Below are 22322 nucleotides of genomic sequence, written 5' to 3'. Positions count from 1 at the left end.
CCGGCCAGGGAGCTAACAGACATGGTGCAGCAGACCTCTCCTGTCTTGCTCACTACTCCCCTCAGCAGTGTATGTCAGTGGATCTGCCTGTTCTGCTCCCCACTCTGTCTCTGATGAATCCTCTCACTTTCCTACACCTCTGGCCTGCACCCCAGTTCTTTTATGCATAAATAAATCTTTAAAAAATGAATATATAAGTTAGAAGTGCCTAACATCTAATGTAAAATTTCCAAGCTTATAAATGATATAGCAACATATGATAATGTATCTTGGATGATCAAGTCTTTTATTTTGTTGTCTTTTTCAAAGAATTTCTAAAATTACACAGATAATTAGCATATGCTATATTTTAAATCTTTCTAACAAAAATTTAAGGAGTCACATTTGATTTAATATTCTATGCTGATATCATTTTATTACTGCTTGTATCATATTTATGATGTTTGACATACTATCCTTCAGTGGTTTAATTTTGAATTTTTTGTTACTTGCTTAAACTTTACTTTTACCAGAGATACTTTTGAGCTAACTTTTTTCATGATCAGTGATAAATTATACTTAGAGAACAATGCATTTATATTAATATTAATAGATTTTATATAATTTTTCGGTTGTATCCCATTTTAAGCAACAAAACTCACTGTACATTTGCTTTTCTTATTCATTACCTATGCTCAAAATTCCCAAACTAATAGTATGTGAGACATTATGAGTTGGTGGGTTGTTGTTTTATGCAGAATATATTAGCGTAGCAATAGTAAAGATTTTTCTTTGATGCCTTTTTTTATTATCTAAAAACTTGACTATAAATTCTCTCTGAATCATAACTTCTTCAATGCCATGCAAATATTACCACACACAATGAGATTAAGGAAGGATACTCTTATACCATATGGCCATCAGCATGTATTTAATTATATAACAGTATAATATTATTAATGTATTTTGGAATAATATAACATTATTTAGTAAATCTAGTATTTCCCTAAATAGTTCCACAATATTTTCATGAAATGTAAGAGAAATATGAATTACGATCAAACAACAGATGGCAAAATTTGAGGTAATGAAATTTTAAATGATTTAAATAACATCATTGTTTTGTTTCCAGAATTATAAACATACTTAAGAAAATTATTAAATGTTAATTAAATGGCTACTGGAGAACCATTTCTGGCAGTATTAACCATAAATTTTTACTTTTTCTTAGTTTTCATACACTTACCTGTTTGTTTAAATAAATTTTAGAAACATTAAATTGAATCTAATTGTGATTCATATATTATATATTTATAAATGTATTTAAGCCTGATGAATGATGTCATTTATAAAGTAATGACATTTATTTTACTTAGTACTCATTCATTACGTGAACACTTATTGAGTGAACTCCCTTACGCAGCATTATACTCTATAGGTTCTGGGAACTGAATTCTGTTCCTGTGCTCACGTAGCTCATGCTATTTTAGAGAATGTGGACACATAGTAGATAAATTAAACTTCACTTAATTTATCTCAAATATCAGTGACCTTTGTAAATGTATATTTTAGCTGTACATCTGGTAGTTTTTCTTTTGAGTGGAATCTGTCTCCTTTGACAAACTAATACATCAAAGTCTAGCCAGCCTAATACATCAGCATATCCAGCCACTTAAATAGTGACTAGCCACAGCGTGGAATTCACCTTAGGATCACAGATCTTACTCATGTATTTACTTGATTTTTAGGAAAGCTCACAATTTAAGTTCTTTTCTGTGTAATAAAATGTTCTATAAATTGGTGTACTCGGTCATTGCAGGGCCCTTTACCCTGTTCACTACTATATTGCTTAAGTTTTTAGTTTTGTTTATTGACTCGCCCATGCTGATCAGAATGCCGAATTTCCATAATAAGCTACCCTTTTCATTTTTGCTCTCAAAATGGAACTTTGGATTATGCTGGGTGTTGTTGAACAACACTAACGTTAATTCTATGTTCACCTACAATGTTAAATCTCAACAATGCCTTTCTTTGCTTAACACAATCATCAGGAAGAAAATGGAAATGAATAGTTGTCAAAGTATTTATTGATTCTATGAAGAGAAGAGACAACTGAAATAAGTGCTTTCAAATTTTCAAGTTGCTTCATTCAATTTTTAAACCATCATAATCCATTAATTCTTAATGTGTATTCCAGGCTTTATTGCATTCATGTTTTAGTCCTTTACTGCAAAGAGTAAATTTAGTTTTACTTTTTAGCTAATATAAAATTTTTATTTCTTCCAGAAATCTACATATATGTACCGGAGCTTTTACGGTCTGGGAAGTACAGTGCTCAATTGCCTAGAGTTATTAATTAATTTAGAATTGCATTCTGGTTTTTTATTATTCTCTAACACTTTTAATTAATCTCTTTTTCCCTCTTAGACTTCCAATACTATTGGCTAAATAAATAGCTTGCTTGCATCATTTACTGCAATGTTTGAGTTCTCTCTATTTAACAAAATGTTTAAATATTTTAACATTTTTGTAAGATTAAATTTGTTTACTCACTCCTGGTAATGTGTTCATGAAGCTTTGTCATCTTCTCTCTATCCTATTAAATTAAGGAAAAGTAGAATTTTCTCAAATTGTCTCCTTACTTGTTTTATGCTATAATTCCTATGATAAAATTAGTTAAAATGGAGACATAAATAAGAATAAGGTAATTTTTGTGTGGGTAGAAAATATGTTTAAGTATCATAAAAACTAAATTCTGAAAAGGATGCAAAACGATTCCATATTGGATGATTTTATTTATTTATTTTAGAAATGACATGGCTTCTAAAGTACACACTTGACAAGTATATTTCTACTAAAGAAAATATGTAACATTTGGAACTATTTCAAATTTAGCATGGGATAACTTTTAGGAAATGTGCTTTTCCATAATTTTAAGGTTCTTTGGGAATTGAAATTCCAAGTAATTTTATTCAAAAAGGCGCAGCTGTTTAATTCTATAATTTTGATAGTAGCTTGCAGTTTAAATGCTTATTTCTTTGTGTCTTTCTACTGCAGGTGGAACACCCTCAGAGATCTAAAAAGGCAGTGTGGCACAAACTGCTTTCTAAGCAGAGGAAAAGGGCAGTGGTGGCCTGCTTCCGAATGGCTCCTTTATATAATCTGCCAAGGTAAGAAATATTTTTCTATTTTTGTAATAGATAAAAGTTTTTTTTTCCCCTAATAAGTGGTATAGCATCTACATTTAACAGGAGTACGATAATCTAGAAGGGTGGAGAAGGTATATTGACTCTTCTGTGTAATACTTGACTTTGTTTATCTATTTTGAGTATTCTCAGACAACCATGCCTGTTATTAGTTGTTTAATGACTTTTAAATCCTGAGGAAGATCTGCTCACATGCCAGGTAGGGCAGAGTAATTGGGGAGAAGCTCATTCTTTGGAGTCAGACTGTCTTGATTTGAATCCTGTATGCTAATGCCTGTAGGACATTGGTCAAGTTTCTTACCTGACTTTGATACCAGTTTCTCTTCTCTACCATGATAAGATTTGCCTCAACGTGTTGTTGAGCTTATTTAATGGTAAAAAAAGAAAAACAAAAACAAAACACTTCTGTTTTTTCCTATTATGAGCTTTATACAGTGGCATCCTCCCCATGGCTGTTAAATGGCACTTACTGAGCTACATTTCTTTTTTGGAACATCTCTGATCAAGCCATATCCATCCACTCCTTGAACATGAATGCTTCCTCCTACTTACTTTCCAGACATTTTACAAACTCCACTTGTACACATTCCTATAGTTTTGGGGTTATTTATCCCTCTGATTCAAACATTGACATTCTTTAAAATTTTGTTTAATTTGATGTCCTCAGTACCTAGAAATCTGACTTTCAGCATATGCTTAATAAATAAGAGTTAAAAAAATACAAAAATTCTCCCACACCCCCCAAAATCACACCTTTCCCTTTTATCCAAAGAGTTGTATTTCCAGGGCCTCCCTGGTGTCACAAGGAGTTCAACACTGATGAAGCAATCTGAAACTCTGCAGCACGAATTCAGTCCCCGGCCAGCCAGGGAGCAACCCATGTGGTACAGCAGACCTCTCCTGTCTCGCCTGCTACTCCCCTCAGCAATGTATTTCACTCAGTCTGCCTGTTCTGCTCCCCAGTCTGTCTCTGGTGAATCCTCTCACACACACCCCTCCCCCCCATCTCTGGCCTGTACAGCAGCTCTTGTATGCATAAATGAATAAATCTTTAAAAAAAAAAAAGAGCTGTATTTCCAGTCATCTTGTTACACTCATTGAGTCTAAATTATATTAATTTTCCTCTCAAGCCTTATGCTACTTCTAAATTATGATGCAATTATGGTATCACCATATAATCAAATAGTGTACTAATCTTGAATTTAGTCTCATTCCTTTATTCCATTACAGTCATTCTCCAAATTTTACAGATTTTAATTTAAACAATTTCATATTCACATCCTTCTCTGCATGGAGACCACTTCAATTCATTTAATCATTCCTTCATATCAGTTTGAGGTAGCAGATTTCAAGCTAATGTCTATGATGTTACAGAATGTATTGTTCTATTTTCTCTGATATCATTTTCAAAATTGTAACCCTTATTCCAGTGGTTTTCAAACCTGGTCCTTTAGGAAATACACCAAAAATCTTTTAAAGAAATATCCAACTGTTGAATATCTGTTGAATCCAACTGTCTGTGTGAGTTTAACATGCGTTTTGTTTAAAAGCTACCTAGGTGAGTAATATTCCATGGTATATATGTACCACATCTTCTTGATCCAGTCATCTATTTTTGGGCATTTGGGTTGTTTCCAAAGCTTAGCTATTGTAAACAGTGCTGCTATAAACATAGGAGTGCAGGTGCTCTTTGGAATTGATGTTTCTGTGCATTCAAAAAAGATAAACACATGCAATTTGCAGCAACATGGATGGCACTGGAAGGGATCATGCTCAGCGAAATAAGCCAAAAAGAAAAAGAAAAATACCGGATGGTCTCACTCATAGCAGGAATCTAGAAAACTTAAATAAGGGACCAGGAAAATGAATATAAGAAAGTGAAAATCAAAATCAACAAAAAACTATGAACCAGAGACACTTTTGGGGGGTGGATTGGGGTCAGAATGGGGCGTTTGCTAAAAGCTACCTAGGTGGTTAACCCTATCGTTGTCGGGCCTCCCTCAAATGCATGAATTTATGGTGATTTCTAGTGGTTCTAACTCTTTTGTTATCATTGAAACTTCTCCCCAATTTTCAAAGTCCTTCATAAATCTAACTATATGTCTGATGATTCCTTAGCCACCTTTAATATCACTGAGCTCAACTTCCTACCTACAAAAGCTCCATCTCATTGTAATATTTATGATATTCTTTTATGATGTTTCCTTATTGTCCTGAATTTAATTCTTTTTTATACTGGAATCTTAGCTACTTATTCTCTCTATAGTGAATTATAATCTTTACTGATCTTCTTTCATTTCATAGATAACTACGTATCAGTATTAATTGGATTTGATATTTGGAAATATACTCCCATAAAGTTCACATAATACTTCTTGTCTTGTAATCTTGAGGGCCTGTACCTAATGTTAACTCAAACACTGAGATAATTTTGATATTAATATCTATTATATTACTCATCAGAACTACTCATATCATAAGATCTGCCATTTAATCAGCATCTAGCCGCTGTGCTTTACATACTTAATCTCATTTTTAAAAAGTCTCAAAAACTGAAGGGTAGATGGGGATATTCTGGTTTTATAAATGTTTAATATGAGAGTTGTAAAGTTGAATGACTTGACCAATGTTATAAAGCTTGGAAGTGTCTGGGCCGGGACTTAAATCCAAGTCAGTGTGTGATCTGAGAAACCTTGCTCTATCCACTATAATGTATTGCCTCTCCAATCAAAAGTAGGAAGTTTTTTATTTTATTTTATTTTATTCTTTTGGTGTCCAGATAATCCAGTGCTGAAGCATTGCTGAATTCCCGTTCAATTTATTTTGCACAAAAAACAATCCTTTGTTTGAAAATGTGTTTATCTTTTAGGCATCGGGCTGTCAATCTCTTTCTTCAGGGATATGAAAAATCTTGGATTGAAACAGAAGAACATTACTTTGAAGATAAACTGATAGAAGACTTAGCAGTATGTTTTAATGGGGTTAGGTGGGATGATATTGGTGTGAGTAGTTACCATATAACATGGAGGGGAAAATACTAGGATAGTATATTGTTCTTAGGAAACAGTTCTCTATTGTTACAGCGTTCATTGTTTAGAAAAATCATTATCTCTTTTTACTTTGAAGAGACCACATCAGGCAACTCAGAATTTAATATGCTTGATAGCAGTTTATTATAAACTAAACATTGTTATTATTTTAAATTTTTTCCTCAAAGCACTTTAAAGACCTCAAAGCCAGGATAGATTTACAAAAGGGTAACAGCAAAGAAATTATTCACCAGGAAAAAAAAAAAGTTTCAGGTTAACAAAGCCAGTGAAAAGTAGCTGGTTTTAAAAGATATTCAGGGACCTCCCCTTGTGGCGCAGCAGTTGAGCGCTGGGCTGTGAAGCTTCCCGCAGCCTCTTTGGTGCTGGTTCAATCCCCGGCCAGACGGCGAGGGTCCCACATGGCGCACAGACCTCTCCTGCCGCACCCGCTGCCCACCCCCCCAGCATTGTACTTCGTCCGTCTGCCTGTTCTGTTCCCCGCTCTGGCTCTGGTGAATTCTCTCACCTTCCTGTGCTTCTGACTGTACCCAGTGCTTGTAAAAATAAATAAATAAATCTTAAAAATATATATATATATATATATATATATATATATTCAGGGTAGAGCATGGTAGAGTGGAGGAGCAAGAAGTCATGATAAAGAGAGGAGATAGAAAGTGGTCTATTCCTCCAGTCAGGCTCCTAGGCAGGCTTGTATAATTGAGAGGAAACTTGAAGGGAGCCATTGTGTTAATTTTTTATAAGTTATGGACATATTCAAAAAGTTGAGGAAAGCCACCTTCTCAGGAGAAGCATATGAGCATATAGTCCTACAGAACTTTGCAGACCCGTTAGAGATTTCATGATTCCCAAGTTAAAGACCTCTTGTCTAGAAGTTAATTTTTTTATACAAAGAGAGTATATTGAGTAAATCCAACTCAAAACTTATCCCAGATTACCCCCATATGTTTTAAATGAATTCAACCTCAAAATATTAGTTATCTTACAGAAATTTAACCAATCCCCACAACCTGCAACTTCAAACCCAGGGAAAAAGATCATTGATGTAGAGAGAAAATCAGTCTAAATGAGTGAGTGAAACAATAGAGACACAGAACCCATGAAATCATTCAACAAAATGTCAGGGTTAATTCATTAGCTAATAGTAAAATCTTAGCTAATAGTATACTTTTTTAAAAGCTTTAAAAGTGACTGAAAATGAAAAAAAAAGAAAAGTGTTTCAGGCATTAACTCATTTACAGTTCTTTGCTTATCATTCTTGTGTAGACAGTGCTTGATTGTTTACATTACTATGTGAACTAAATTTTTATAGTTGGAGTGACTTAGCATTTTATTACAAATCTTTATAAATTGAGTCCTCCCTAAAGCTAAAATCTATTTAGCAAGTAAGCTTTTAGTTATTTATCAATCTGATTATAAGAATAGCATTCAGGAATTTTAGATGATATAAGTCATCCTTGTCCATAGTGTTTTTGGTCAAATTATTAAATATTTTTATTTTTAAGCTGCATAATTTAGAATTGATAATATAACTAATAGACATACTTACACACATGTGCATGTGTAGCACATATAAAATATATACAGACATCACAGAAGGAAGAACGACTTTCCTTTTTGTTATTCCTAGCCCTCATGTTACTCCTGGAAGTAATTGAACATTTCACTTAATTGAGAAAATTTATTTATTTAACTCTTTTGTAGAAACCTGGAGCCGAACCTCCAGAAGAAGATGAAGGCACTAAGAGAGTTGATCCGCTACATCAGCTGATCCTTCTGTTTAGTCGAACGGCTTTGACAGAGAAATGGTATGGTTGAGAGGGTTCTTGTGAGACATAGGAAGACCAAATAAAGAACCTGATGTCTGACTGTTCTGTGTGTCACGTGTTCATGTTTCAGTTCCATCTTGATCTTGTTAGGAGAGAGAGTTGTTCTAACATATGACCAGTCTGGCATATACCTATGGACCAACATACGTTCAATTCAAACAATAATGTCTACCAGTGAGCACTAGTTTTTTTTCTACCAACTTTATAATTAATTGATTTGAATCTTCTCAAACATTGATTTGTTCTCTTTATCTCAGTCTTTGTAAATAAAACAAATGAGTCCAAAACAAAGCTCAGTACCAAAATGTAGGGACATTAATGGTAGCCCAAAATTTCCTGGGTAAATTGTCTCCATTGTGTCTTAGGAAACCATAAGGAGGATGGTAAGCCATCATCTCAATGGAAAGCTTCTGTGAATTCAAGGACATTCTCCATTTTTCTTCGTTTCTACAATCTTATTCATAATAATTGAACAAAGCCACAAGGGACAGACCTCTATGGAGTTGAATAAGAAATGCACTCATATGCCAGATAATCAAAGTATGCTCAGCCTCTGCTCATCACGGGGTGGGCAGCACACAGAATGGCTCTATGGATAAGACATTTTGAAGGTTTTAAAAACTTTATCTGCTTCCCTGCCTCGTGAAAGAAGCCCACTTTGTCCCAGCAAAAGCTGGGAAATAATTTAATTATCGACCCATATTCACATGAGTCTTCTGGTTTTGAAGAGTTCATTTGATCTCTATGCATGCCATGATAATGTACATTTCTCTCTCTCTTAGCTAATGTGATCCATCCTTCTCTCACTATTTCTCTCTCTCTTATTATTTCCTAACTAACAAAATCATCTCATCCCTAAGCATAGAGCAACTCTCTGTCTGGCATTGTCAGGTAATGAGGTATTTCTCATAAGTGAATTTTTCTTCTGGCTGAAGTTTAAGACTGTTATAACTTTGCAGATATTAGGTGTTTTTTTGATGTAAACCTATCTTCACAATGTAGTGGTTTCCATGCCTTTTAAAAAGAGATTAATAAACATTTTAACCTTTCTCATCTTTTAAGATTCATTATTACAACCTTTGTATATTTTAAAGCCTTTGGTAGCGTAATCCGTTTGGGGAATCTTTCCATAAAATGTCAGCTAGCACTTCTGCTGGTAAAAACCACACCTTATTTAAATTTGCTTTCAACTTTTATAGCTTCAAGAAAAGAAAATTTATTTTGTGTATAAATCAAAAGATCTTTTATATTGTGAAATTTGAAGTTTCCCTCTGTGAGGGAAGGTGGGGCTGCATTTAGAAAGTCTGAGATCTTGGATTTCTGATTCTGTGATATTTCTGAATAATTGCCTAAGATTTGTGTGTATTTCATTTTTAAAAAGGCATACTTTTAGAAGACTAAAAGTTATATTATTTTGCATGGTTAGCTTTCTACTTAAAAACTAATAGTGCTTTTTCTTGTTTTCCATAGCAAACTGGAGGAAGATTTTTTATATATGGCGTATGCAGATATTATGGCAAAGGTAAATAAATATCAATTTTTATTTTAATGTTTAATTTTAATGATGAAAAAATATTTTTCTTCTGACAAAAGTTGAGGATCTATGGAGTTCTGGATTAAAATAAAATATTGTTAAGTCTTAGAAATTTAATGAAGTTTCTACTTTTCTACTTTCTACTTGTTGCATTAATCCCTGCTCTAACTTCCTTCATTTCCCACTTTAATGTTTTTTGTGGGGAGCTCACCAGTTTTCCAAACATTCATTCATTTCACAAATATTCACTGAGCACCAAGATATTGGAGATAGTATTTTAAATAAAAAAGAAATGCACATGCATACCTTCTCTGAGTTTACTATCTGGTGGAAAAGACAAAATTTCAGCCTTGATTAAAAAAAAAAAAAAAAAAAAAACAACTCTGATAAGTTCAATGGTCCTGGAACTATTAGGGGCATTGGGAACAGGTTGTAGGGCACAGTTAGGCTTCATTTGATTTGAAGAAATCACTGAATGTTGTGTGATGAGTTAACCATATGAAAATACTAGCAATTAACCATATGAAAATACTAGCAATTAGTATTTACTGTTGAGTTTATTTCATTTATACCTTGCAACAAGAGGATGAATGAGGGATTGAGTGTAAATCAGGGTTTCTCTAAGGCTTCTGATTTGGGCAACTGGGTAGACATAAGATGTTTATATCCGCAACTCAGTATCTCAAATAAGTCTCATAAATATAGATGTGGCATGTGTCAGCATTAGAAGATAATTAAAGTCTTAGGAGTGTGTCACCCAGACAGAGAAGGTAAGGAGAGAGGAGAGGTCCTAGGGTTGCACTCTAAAGACATGGATGTTTAAGAAATGGCTAGAATCAGTGGAGTCCTTTAAGAAAAGGCAGGAGAATTCTGAAATGGGAGCTTGTGCTCAAAAACATGGTTTCTGCTGAGAGGTTGAACAGGTTAGGATTGAAAAATCTCTAGGATTTATTACATAGGACCATATTGAGAACAATTTCAGAGAATTATGATAAGGGGATATTGGTGGTACAGGTGCTATATTATGGAGAAGTAGAGATACACATGTGAGGAGATGTGGTGTAAATATTTATATCTTGAGAAGATTCAATAGGAAGCAAAATATTTAAATTAATAAATACGTAGCTGGAAATGTAAGGTTAAGGGGCATTAACATATATTTTTTTGCAATTTGTTGAAAGTTTTTTAAGAGAGATTTAGATCCTGATCAGAATGAATTAATAGAATAGGCACCAGGATAATTTTAATTTGTGATGTGAGGACTCACGTAGCTGGGAGCAGGGGAGAAGACAGGATTAGGAATATAAGACAAAAGTCATGGCTTTCCACTTTATTTTAAACCATAAACCACAGTAAAAAATATATTTACCCAATACTCATAGAAACATAAAAATGGATACCTTGAAAGAACCTTCTATTCTGTTTAACTAAAAAAAAAAAAAATTAGGTCATGACTCATTAAATAGATTTCACTCCTAATTATTAGGCTGAAAACCATAGTTTAAAAAAAATACAGGTTTAAAGATGAAAAAGGAAGACTGGTTCCTCCCTGTGAAAATTGGCATGGGATATTGACAAGAAGTTAAAATAGAATTCCCAAGCAGTGTAGAAAGCTTGATTTAGATTACGGTCTCTTAATTTGTAGCTGTACCAATCGTCTTGGTGTGTGAATCTTCTCTAACAGTTCTCAGAATCAAATGCAAGTTCAGAGGAGGTAGGAAGCTTGATTCATCATAGACAAGGATTTTTGCTAGACTGCTGCTCAAGGACAGTGGAAAGTGGTTCTGTATATTGCTAAGAGAGTCACCAAGTCATTGGACCATGGATTCTAAATATGAGAAATGAGGAAAAGAGGAAAGAGGAGCTAAAAAGTAAGGAAATTGTACAGGAATCCATGCACTGTTGTCCTCTGCAGTTGAAGGACCCGTGAAAAAGGGGGCTCAAAGGTAGAAGCTCCTGGTTAGAAATCAGGATATTCCAGATTGTTAAAGTTCACCCTGTGACTGTAGCCCCCCAAATCACCATATTTGCTGTGGTTGTGTTCTGAAGCTAAAGCAAATCCTTGATAGATGGTAAAATATATGATAATGTTTGTTTGCTCTCAAGATTTTACCCTTCATAATTAAATTATCTTATTCCTTTTATTGTTAAAAAAATAATTCATGGTCCAGCCTATTCTGTTCTGCTAGTGCTCTAATTTCTCAGTAAGTGCCATCCAGAAATTAATTGAACGCAGTATGTAAGTCCACATTGAGACAGTATCTCACTTATTCTGCCTTAATGTCCTACACATTTACAATAAATTGTAAGAATTAATTAATTTTTTGGTGGCCAGATCACATTTTTATTTTCTCATCAACTTACCCATCAACCTAAATTTCAGATAATTTAAGAATTTCTATTGAATTTTATCTCACATACCTGTATTTTGATAGCTGTTAAATGATTCACGTAGAACATCATCCTTTCTCTAAAGTCAAACCATTGTCCCAAATCAAAATATTTTAAAAGTTCATCTCTGCCACCCAGTACTAAGTATTTCTCTCCATTTATTTCAATTGCAAAGCTTAATAAAATGTGCTTTCTTCTGTGTTTATTTAAGTTGCTGTTTTTGGTAAATTATATAAGTTGTTTCTGGAGGCTGCCTTTCTTCATCTTGAAAATAGTCTGAAACTTTCTCTTGACCTTCATAGTTTCTCGGAGTTTGCTAGCAGCTACTTCATATTCAAATATGATTATTTTTGCTTTCACTCTTGACACTTGAACTCAATTTAAGAAAATTATAACTGCATGTCTTCCTTTACCATTGCAGGACCTTTTGAGGTCATCATTTTTATCTTAATGAGGTTTTCATTTTTAAGTTTAATTATCTTTAACCATCGGAGCACAGCATTGAGTTAATATTTGCTCTGGACTCATGATGTAGTCTTATCATTGATCTATTAGCAGACTCCTTTTATAAGTAAGTTACTATGTCATTGATAATAAAATAGAAACCGCCCACAAAAGCACCACTCTTGGGCCTCCCCTGGTGGCACAGGCAGTTGAGCGCAGCGCTGTGAAGCTCTCCGCAGCCTCTGCAGCGCCGGTTCAATTCCGGCTGGCTGGCGAGGGTCTCACATGGCGTGGGAGACCTCTTCTGTCTCGTCCCCTGCTCCCCTCAGCAGTGTATTTCAGTCAGTCTGCCTGTTCTGTTCCCCGCTCTGTCTCTGGTGAATCCTCTCACCTCCCACGAATCTGGCTTGTACTCCGGTTCTTGTGTAAATAAATAAATAAAAATCTTTAAAAAAAAAGCACCACTCTCAAGAAAAATTAAAACCTTGATAATAACTTACATGTTATATGATTGTTCCATTAACCCATATCTGTCTTTCCACACAAAGAAAACATCACCTTGAATCCTGTGTTCAAGATTCCCTGGTTTTTGTAGAGTGTTCACTTATTGTATATATTTAATAGATATATAGTATGGATACGTACATAATTATATATATTTAATTTATTTTTAATTATTTTTGTCTTTTAAGAGGACAGTATCTTGTGTGTAATCTTTTGGCTCTTACATTTTTCACTTAATAATGTTGCTTATGTCTTATACCAACATTTGTGAGCTTTTTATTCTTAAATTCTGTTTATTTTCATCTTTTGATCTTTGCGTTCATTCACACATAGTTTTAATTATTTTCTTTCCTTAAGGTAACATTGGTTTACACATTATCTATGATTTATAGGATCTCCTGCTTCAGTTGTTGTTACCCCACCACACTTGCCACCAAAACACCCATACTCCACCATAGTCCATTGTACCCCTCCCCATTAACCCTTCCCCTTCGCATAATCTCCTTGTTCTTTTACTATTACATTCCACTATACAACACCATAGTTTATCCATTTGCTTGTTGTTGATAGTCCTTTGTGTTGTATACGCCTCTCCTGCTAATGTGAAAAGGACTTGAAATGCTTATTTTTTTATGTAAGATAAAATTTCTATAAGTGAACATTTGGTCCCAGTCTTTTCATATTTTACACTTGAATTATTTTCTTTAAAATTAATGAAATACATCACAAACCAACAAGTTTTAACACCCAGACATTAAAACAAAATCCTTTATTCTGCTTTTACCCATTTTTCTTGAAAATACTAAAGTGAAAACTTTAAGCCCCACAACATGACAGCAAATGTAAGGCAGTTTTGAAAAGTATTTATGCTCCACTAAAAATGGTTTCAAAGAGATTTTTTAAAATTAAGCAGTGAGTAGACATCTGTGTACCCTGATTAGAACTACCAGTTCCCTGGTTATTCAAATAGGATTCACATTGCAGAAGCTCAGCAAATGTTGACATCCACACATACAGACAAGGGAGAAGAGGGTTTCTGAAGCACCACTCTCCCAGGCCGCTTCTTCGGTATGAAGTGTGTTGTCTTTACCTGGTTTTCTCCCAAGGGGACAGGGAGTCTTTCCACACACCATACATCAGCTGGGATTAGCCTCATAATTGATGAAAAACAGCTCTAATCACTAGTAATTAGGGAACTTTTATTTATTTGAAAGAGGATTTTCCTTTGAAGGGAACTTTTCTGCAACACCAAGCAAATCTCTTTGGTAAATTACAATTGATATTGACAACATTGTAACTCATCTATTTAGTTTTTGGACATGCCTATTCTTGTTCATACCTTCTGTTCTGAGTCAAGTACCATAGCATTATGAGCATTCAACTTAAGGATAAAATGCCAAATTGTTTTCTAAAGTTGTTGCATCAAATTGCATTGTTGCCAGCCATGCTTAAGAGTGATTCATATGAGCCAGGTTTTTCCCAATATTTGATACGCTTTATTAATTTTTGTGAATCAAAGGACTCTAAAATGGTGTTTCATTGGGGTCTTAATTTCCATTTGTTTGACTGGGTAATTTTTTGGGTTTTTGTTTTTAGTTTTTTTTTTTTAACATTTATCATTTTTTACAATTTTTAGACAATATTTGCTCCCCAACCCCCTTAGATTGAGGCCCCATAGAATTTCCCTTCCCCAAGGCACCCGTGCACCATCACCACAGTCCCCTGTGCTCCTGCCTCCCTCCCTCTCACCCCTCTCTCTCCTCCTCCCTTGTAGTATGTCTCTGGTTTATAATTGTCTGTTTTTGCTTTGTTGTGTTTTGTACTGTTATTATTTTTTTTTATACTGATGTCTTATTTGGTTCCCCTATTCCTGTTATAAGTGAAACCATCCAATATTTTTCTTTTTCCTTCTGGCTTATTTCACTGAGCATAATTCCTTCTAGCTCCATCCACATTGCTGTGAATGGCATGAGTTTATCTTTTTTGATTGCTGGATAATATTCCATTGTGTATATATACCCCATCTTCTTGATCCAGTGACTGGATAATTTTTATATTCAAAAATCACTTCTCTTTGGCAGTTAAGTCAGAAGTACAGAGCTGACAGCCATTCTGCAGTTTCTCTTAGTATTGCAGCATCTGCTCTTAGTCATGCATGTCACTGCTTCTTGTTCTTGCTTTGCCTGTACTTTGAAGTCATCCTGATAAATCTTCGTATTTTACAAGCCACACTTTTTACTAAACCTGAGGTGATTTTTGTTTCTTTCTACTTTCCCCACTCTCTATTTCCATCATGTATCCCAAATCTTTTAAAATATTTATCAGAGAATCCCACCGTATCCACATTAGTTTGTTGTTGCCACTCCATTTTTTCCTCATCATTGCTGCTCAAGGTTAATTCTCAGAATGTCTCTTTACTTCCCACCATCCCTCCTGAATATCTGAAGCTGATTCATTCTAATGAGAGTTTTAATTTAAAGAGTTTAAGCAATGGAACTGTGGGGAAATATCTAGAAAAATGTCCATCATAAATTACCTTTCAATAATGTTTCATTCTTTTGAGTTTCTGACTAAGAAAACCTTGTCCTCCTTCTTCTTCATTGAATTATTTAAGATATGCATTCAGTTAGTCCCTGTATCCCATTCATTTTGGATAAAATTGTAAAATTCCAGGATCACTATCTTATAAGATTTGTCTTCTCCTCCTCCATTTGCTCTCAGTCAGATTTCAAAGTATGCTAAGTTTCTGTCTATACTTCCTTAGTCTTTTAGGGAGTTACACAAATTAAGGCAACTTAAGAATATATGGAATATACTTGTTTTTGTAGAATAAAATTTCCAAGATAGAGCAAGGTGAAGTGCCCAATTTTCTGTTATATATTCTCATTGCCGGTTTTGACCTGGATATCTGAATGATCTGAACGTTGTCTACTTTAATTCTATTTTTCCTTCTGAATTCTCTATCTCAGGTTTCTGCCCCTTCATGGTTGGATTTTATTCACTTTTCCCTTCTTGACATTTGATTTTGTTCTTCCTTGCCTAGAACTTACTATTTTTGGAGTAGAAAGCTAAATTTTGTGCTTCAGGAACATCTAATAGTACTCCTTATTTATTCAGAATTATCATATATATTACATGGATTCAGTTTGCTTGCTAATGAAAAATGTTTTTCCTATGCCTAAAAATACTTGTGTTTCTGTCCAGTACATTAAGAAGTTGTTAGAAATCTACTGTAGTTTTCTTGAAGCCCCAGAATACCCTTATGCCAATCATTAAAATTTAGTTTGAGTTTGATGAATTGTGTCAGATAGAGACTCCAAATAGATTCAGTATTAATAAAAATCACAAGTTTTAACCTTACCAGAAGCAAATCCTATAAATTCTTAGGAAATTTAAAAAGTCTATTATTTTATTTAAAATTTTTTTTTTGTTAAAAATGTTTGTGAGCTTAAGCTTTAACTGCTTTATACAAAGGCAAACATAACATTCAATGAATTTCATAGCTTAAGTCCTATAATTATAACCCAAAATGACAATATTTTCAAATATACTTTTCATATCACCTCTTTTCCTCCCTAATATTTCTGGAGGTAATAAAACTTACCTAGGATACAATGTACTTGATAAAAATTTAAAACTTTATATACTTAAGAGACATATTAATGTTCTAATTTGCTTAAGTAGTAACCATGCTTGTCATCTGATAGAATCCCTATACTTTTCCCTCCTAGTTAGTAATGCTGAAGAAAATAAGCATTAAATAGGTATTCTTAAGGAGCAGAAAACTCAAAATTCCTTGTATTTGTCATTAAATTTGCAATAATTATGGAGAACCTCAGATTTACCTTCTACATATGTGTTGCTACAGTTATCATGGCTACTTTTTTAACAATTCCTGGTTAGCTGATGCTATAGGAGTCAAGACATTAACATAGAAGGAAATTTCCTGTATACTAAATAAAGAGTTGTCATCTTTGCTCTTGTGGTGAAACGTGCTATTTAACACATTTCTACATGGTAAAATTGTCACAGATCTGTGTCCCCTTTATTTTTCCTTTGAACACCATGCTCATATTTTTTATTATTCAAATTGGAAAGGACAATGCTCAGTACATATTTGTTGAATGAACAAAGGAATGTGACAAACCTTTTAGTATTTATAGTTGAGTAGATGGAATGGTTACATTTTGTGCCTCTGCCCCAGATGCACTTTATCTCCACACTCAAAGTATGGCATGTCATCGAACTGAGAGTATTTTTCTGATTTGTGACTTACCTCTAAACACTTGCCTCTATGTGCTTCACTGATACATTGAGTGCTTACCACACATGAGACATTCTTAGAAGGGTTGGAACACAGACAGTGGTCAACTGTAGGCTTCTTCCTACCACAGATAGTGGTTTATGACCAACTTTCTTTGGTCAACATTGTACTCCTAACTCCAATCCACAAAAAAATTGTAGCCATTGAGATTTGTGGAAAGCTTTCTGTTTTTTTGATACTTATTCCTAATTGGCAATTTATACACATTAATTCATGTTACCCTCTTAAGAACGCTGGTACTGTTTTTCTTACTTTTTTCCATCTTCAATATGAGGAAATAGAGACCAGAAATATAAAGGAACTCTTCCTAGGCTAAACAACTAAATAACTAATAATTGGCAGTGACTTAACTGGGTACTTTTTTTGTAAAAACATACTCATATTTTCATTTATGTCATGAATTCATTCATCATGTTGTCTAAATTTATTGTATTTAGTATATTCTATATATTTAGACAATGTTGATAAAGTAATACAAATAATTTGGTATTCTATTCTGAATTCTTTTGTGTTTTCTGTCTCAGCATATATATTCTAATCCTGTTGACATTTTTTTAAATTTTTACATGTATCAGAGTTGTCATGATGAGGAAGATGATGATGGTGAAGAAGAAGTGAAGAGTTTTGAAGTAAGATGGCTCTTTCTAAATTTGTGTTTTTTCTACTTTAAAGCATTGTTTCATAGCTTACAAGTGACATTTATGTTTATTGCTTCATGGCTTATTGCAGCTTATTGTGTCAAGGAACTGCATGTCAGAAGCTGGATGGACAAATCTGAGTCCTAACATTTGCTGAAGTTAAGATCAAGGAACATAGAATAGTTAATAATCAAATAAAACCCATATGTTCAGAATGAGTGTTCCTGAGAATCCTCAGAGATGAGATTGTTTCAAATAGTTCTCATCTCTATAAATGTTGTCACCTGAAATTTCCAACAGATATGTGAGGAAAATATGTATTGAAGCATAACAGCAAGTGTTTTATTTAAACCTTTGGCTTGAGATTTTATTATGTATTCAAGAAGTATTAAAGATCTGGCCTTTCTTATCTTCTGCCCTATTAGGTCACTCATTCCCTGTACATATGTAGGTGGTGGCACTCCATGCAGTTTGCTTGCATGAGGTAGGAGTGCATATATTCCTAGGACTTTGCGCTATTTTATGATTTTTTTTTCTCAAATGTGCTCAGCTTTTAAGTATTTATATAACTGAAATACTGTTCAATGTAAATTAGCCAGGAGGAAAGTAAATATAATTCCCCTACCCTTTGTTTAGATTATACTTTTGTTTTTTATAAGGAAAACTAGTTGTTTCTAACTACAATCCTCCTTATTAATTACTTAATTTACTTATTTTTATTTATTTGGATTTTTCAAAAGGAAATTAAGTGGAAGGAATAGGTTAGATTACACTATCTTTTTTTTTTTTATTAACTTACATGTATAGACTCTGAACTAGAAGTCTGAATTATAGTAGTAATCAGCAGTTAGTTTTCAATTAGAATGGGCCCACAAAAGAGTTTCGATGAAGAAGGCTCATAGGGTAGCAACCCTTTCAGTAATAATTTGATATAAGTGCTCTGCAACATTGAAACCAGAGTGTAAAAATTATAAAAACACATGAATTTGAAAAAAACCTATGACTGTTGCTGGCTGAAAAAAATACCATAAGATTAATTTCCCTTATGATATTTTCTTTTCTAATGTATGTATATTCTGTTCTCCAATCCATCTTCATTGATAAGAAATGGTAAAGTAGAATGAGCTATAAACAGATAATACTGTTTTTCTGAAGTGCACACCATTTGTAGTCTATCAGTTGTCCTCAGAGCAATTGTTTATTGCTATTTTGCTTCTTGTCCTCATCCTTCCTTAAGGTCACAGGATCCCAACGAAGCAAGGTAAAACTATATATATGTGTGTATTTGTCTGGGTCTGAGTTTCAGTTTCTTGTGACATTTACCTTTGTTAGACCCAACATCTTGGATTCTTTTGTAATAAAAGGTCTTGAAATTGTTCTACAAGTTTGTAGCTCTCATGCAAATGATCTTTTCAGCATCTCTTCCTTCACACAGGTTTATGCTTCTTGCAATTCATGTGACTCATAACTTGAAATGTTGTCCTACATGTTACCTTTGAGTTACACACTGTTCTGGGGTTAAAAATTTCAACCCTTTAGGTGATTAACTTAGCTAGGGACTTTTCAGTGCAACATTCTGACTTCATCACCCTGGTTTTGTTTGTTTGTTTTTTGTATTAGTCTCATTACTTGAAATGACACTGGTAAATGTCATTGCTGGTAAAATGAGAAAGGAATCTGCTTTCCTGTTGTGCAAGTAATACCTTTGAGTTGTAACTGGAGATTGTCTTCCATGATATCAATGCTGATATCAGCTTTTCATTTACATAGAGATGAAGTTTATAGGGAAGAACTAGATGATTATTTCTATCACTGAATAATTTGAATGGCTAGATATTTGAAAAATGCTAACAAAACATTTGATCTAGAATTACAGAAACTGTACTCTGATATGAACCCTGTTAAGCTTATATTTTATTTTCATGAACTGTTTAGTAGTAAAATTGATCAGAAACATCAGTAAGAAAATGCCCTTAATGACTAATTTTTTTAAAAAAGAAAAAGCTTTAAAATCTGCAAATATAAATTATTCATATTTACTTTCATAAAAACAGTGAAATATTTGCTTTTAAAAGGAATTTACAATGTCATAAAGAATCAAACTAAAAAAAGGCTGTTATATTTAACTCACTATTATATTTTGAGGAAACTATTGATCTTTTGTCACAACCCTTATACGTTTTAAAATCTGTGTTCATGCAGAGGGTATCAGGTATAGGTCCATTGGGATTATACACACTCATACATACACATCTATGTATGCATGAATATGTATGTATATAAAATGGTTAATGCATACAGTGGACATACCAGTTGTATATTATTGGCTTAAACAATAGATAATAATTGACATGGTCCTAATTTGACAGATTTTTTACTTTAATCACTAGTTATCTCATGGGAAATTCCTATAAATTGTTGAGGATTGAAATCATGAAGAGACTTCCTAAGATCAATCAAAGATTTGACATCTGAGATAACATCAAATATCATGGCCCAAATGTATGCTGATATGAATGAGTTGAAGGTAGATAAGGCAAGTCAGGATAAGAAGACATTGTTGGTTAAGAAAACTATTTTCCATGCATACATTGTACAAAAATGAAAAATGATGTAAGAATTATATAAAATAAAATATTAATTAAAAATAAAAATAAAACAAAATAAATTTATAAGATCCTCATGATGAAAGAGACATACGGAAAATGTAGTTGCCTCAAAATTGTTGTCAATACTTGAGTTATTCAGCAAACAATAAAACCTGGGCATAGAAAAACAAAAACAAAAAAAAGAAAATGATTTTCCTTTGAAAGAGAATTGTGATTTCAGAAATAGGGTCAAGTTTGATGACAGTCAAAAGCTTCCATATTCAGAAAAGAAGTCTGGGAATGAACAATAGTGGAATCTTTGCATCTGGAATCTAGGATTCAGGTCAGACTTAAGACATGGAATCAAGCAAGATACAGAGGATAGGTTACCTTTGGACTTAGAATGGCCGGCAAGAAATTCATACAATAGTGAAACCTAGCAATTGATCACCCAAAAGGGATGTGAACTAGCAGATATAACTATACCAGCAGGAGACAGGATTTTAAAGTTGTCATTATTTGCCACATATTTATAGTATAACTTCATAGACAGGATTTGGGAATTTTCACTTCCTAACCTGTTGATTTCAAAATCTTCATGTGATTTGGGACAATAATTCATTATTTGTGCCTAATTTTGTAGCATGTGACTATTTCCAAAATATGTACCTATGTGAGTAGGTAATATAAACTCTTAAGTAAAAGTTGAAACTTACATACAGTCTATGGTTGACTCTAATAATTACAAAAAAACTGAAAAATATGACAGCAGAACTGGATTGTTACTTAATCTTTACTAATTTAGTAATGTACCAGACTTCTTACATTGAGATGTCTGGTTATTTAATGTCATTTAGGTACAGTCTAATAGTGGAATTTTTCATCTAAGTTATAAAGAATCTGAAAGGTGATTTGGTAGTTCAATAATTACTAAAATAAGTTATGTTAAATAAAATGGTGACTGTGTTAGTCCCAAATAAAATAATTGAATTTTATTCTATGACTGAGTATTATTTTATGTACTTTCTACTTACATTATCTGTAGAGTATTCAACAAACATATTAAGAAGAAAAAAGTAGATGTTAACATAGTAGCATTATACTTTATTCATGACGAATAAAGTAAAACTCAAGAAACATGGCAAATTGATAGCTTTATTGCATATTTAGTTTAATATGTAAATTTTTTTTAGATTTGAGCCTTCTTCAATATTATAGCTATAAAAAAGAATAGTTAAACCCTGTACAGAAGCCAGTGTTAATTGAAAGTTAATATTTTTAGCAGTTATTTTAAATGCTGCTTACTGCATTTGTGCTTTAGTTAGCTTTGCCTTTTTTCCTAAGCCAAAGGAAATAATAATAGTAACAAATAAATAATAATAATGTTTCAAGTCAAATAACTATTTTTCTGAGCATGATCAGGGAATTTTTTTTTAACCTAGATCAATACAGAGCTTTGGTAGTAGACCATATTTAAGCTATGGTTTTGCAAAATATACAGATATGTTCTTCAGATAGTTCCTTTTTCTATTGCTATTCTCTAAAATCTGAGGATACTACATTAAGTGATATCAATGAAAGCATTTCTATAGAATATTAAGGAACTATAATATAGATTTATTACTTACTGAAAAACTTAATGACAGTGAAACTTAAGTAAGATAGAAAAATGAGGCATTAACATGTCTGGTAAATTATCTTTCTTAAATATTAGGCAAGTTGTACCATCGTTGGCAAATAACCAATTTCTAATTCACAGATGAATTCTCTAAAGAGTCCCTGGGGTCCCCTTATTTTGAACATTGATTAAAGAAAATCTCTGTGTCTTTAATACT

General features: G+C 33.2%; 1 protein-coding gene across 1 annotated transcript in view; it reads left to right on the top strand.

Moving 5' to 3' along the window:
- The window catches only part of RYR2 (ryanodine receptor 2), a 697569-nt gene that overhangs the window by 598514 nt on the left and 76733 nt on the right, over positions 1–22322 (top strand). The window contains exons 74-78 of the mRNA XM_054694896.1: positions 3037–3149; positions 6055–6151; positions 7940–8043; positions 9535–9586; positions 17837–17890. Of these exons, the coding sequence (XP_054550871.1) occupies positions 3037–3149; positions 6055–6151; positions 7940–8043; positions 9535–9586; positions 17837–17890 (420 nt within the window). The remainder of the gene's footprint in view (positions 1–3036; positions 3150–6054; positions 6152–7939; positions 8044–9534; positions 9587–17836; positions 17891–22322) is intronic.

The sequence above is a fragment of the Talpa occidentalis genome, unplaced genomic scaffold (assembly GCF_014898055.3).
Source record: "Talpa occidentalis isolate TD23 unplaced genomic scaffold, MPIMG_talOcc4v2.1 talOcc4.14, whole genome shotgun sequence".
Classification (NCBI taxonomy): Eukaryota; Metazoa; Chordata; class Mammalia; order Eulipotyphla; family Talpidae; genus Talpa; species Talpa occidentalis.
The sequence above is the reverse complement of the archived record's forward strand: the minus strand, read 5'-3'. Positions and strand labels throughout refer to the sequence as shown.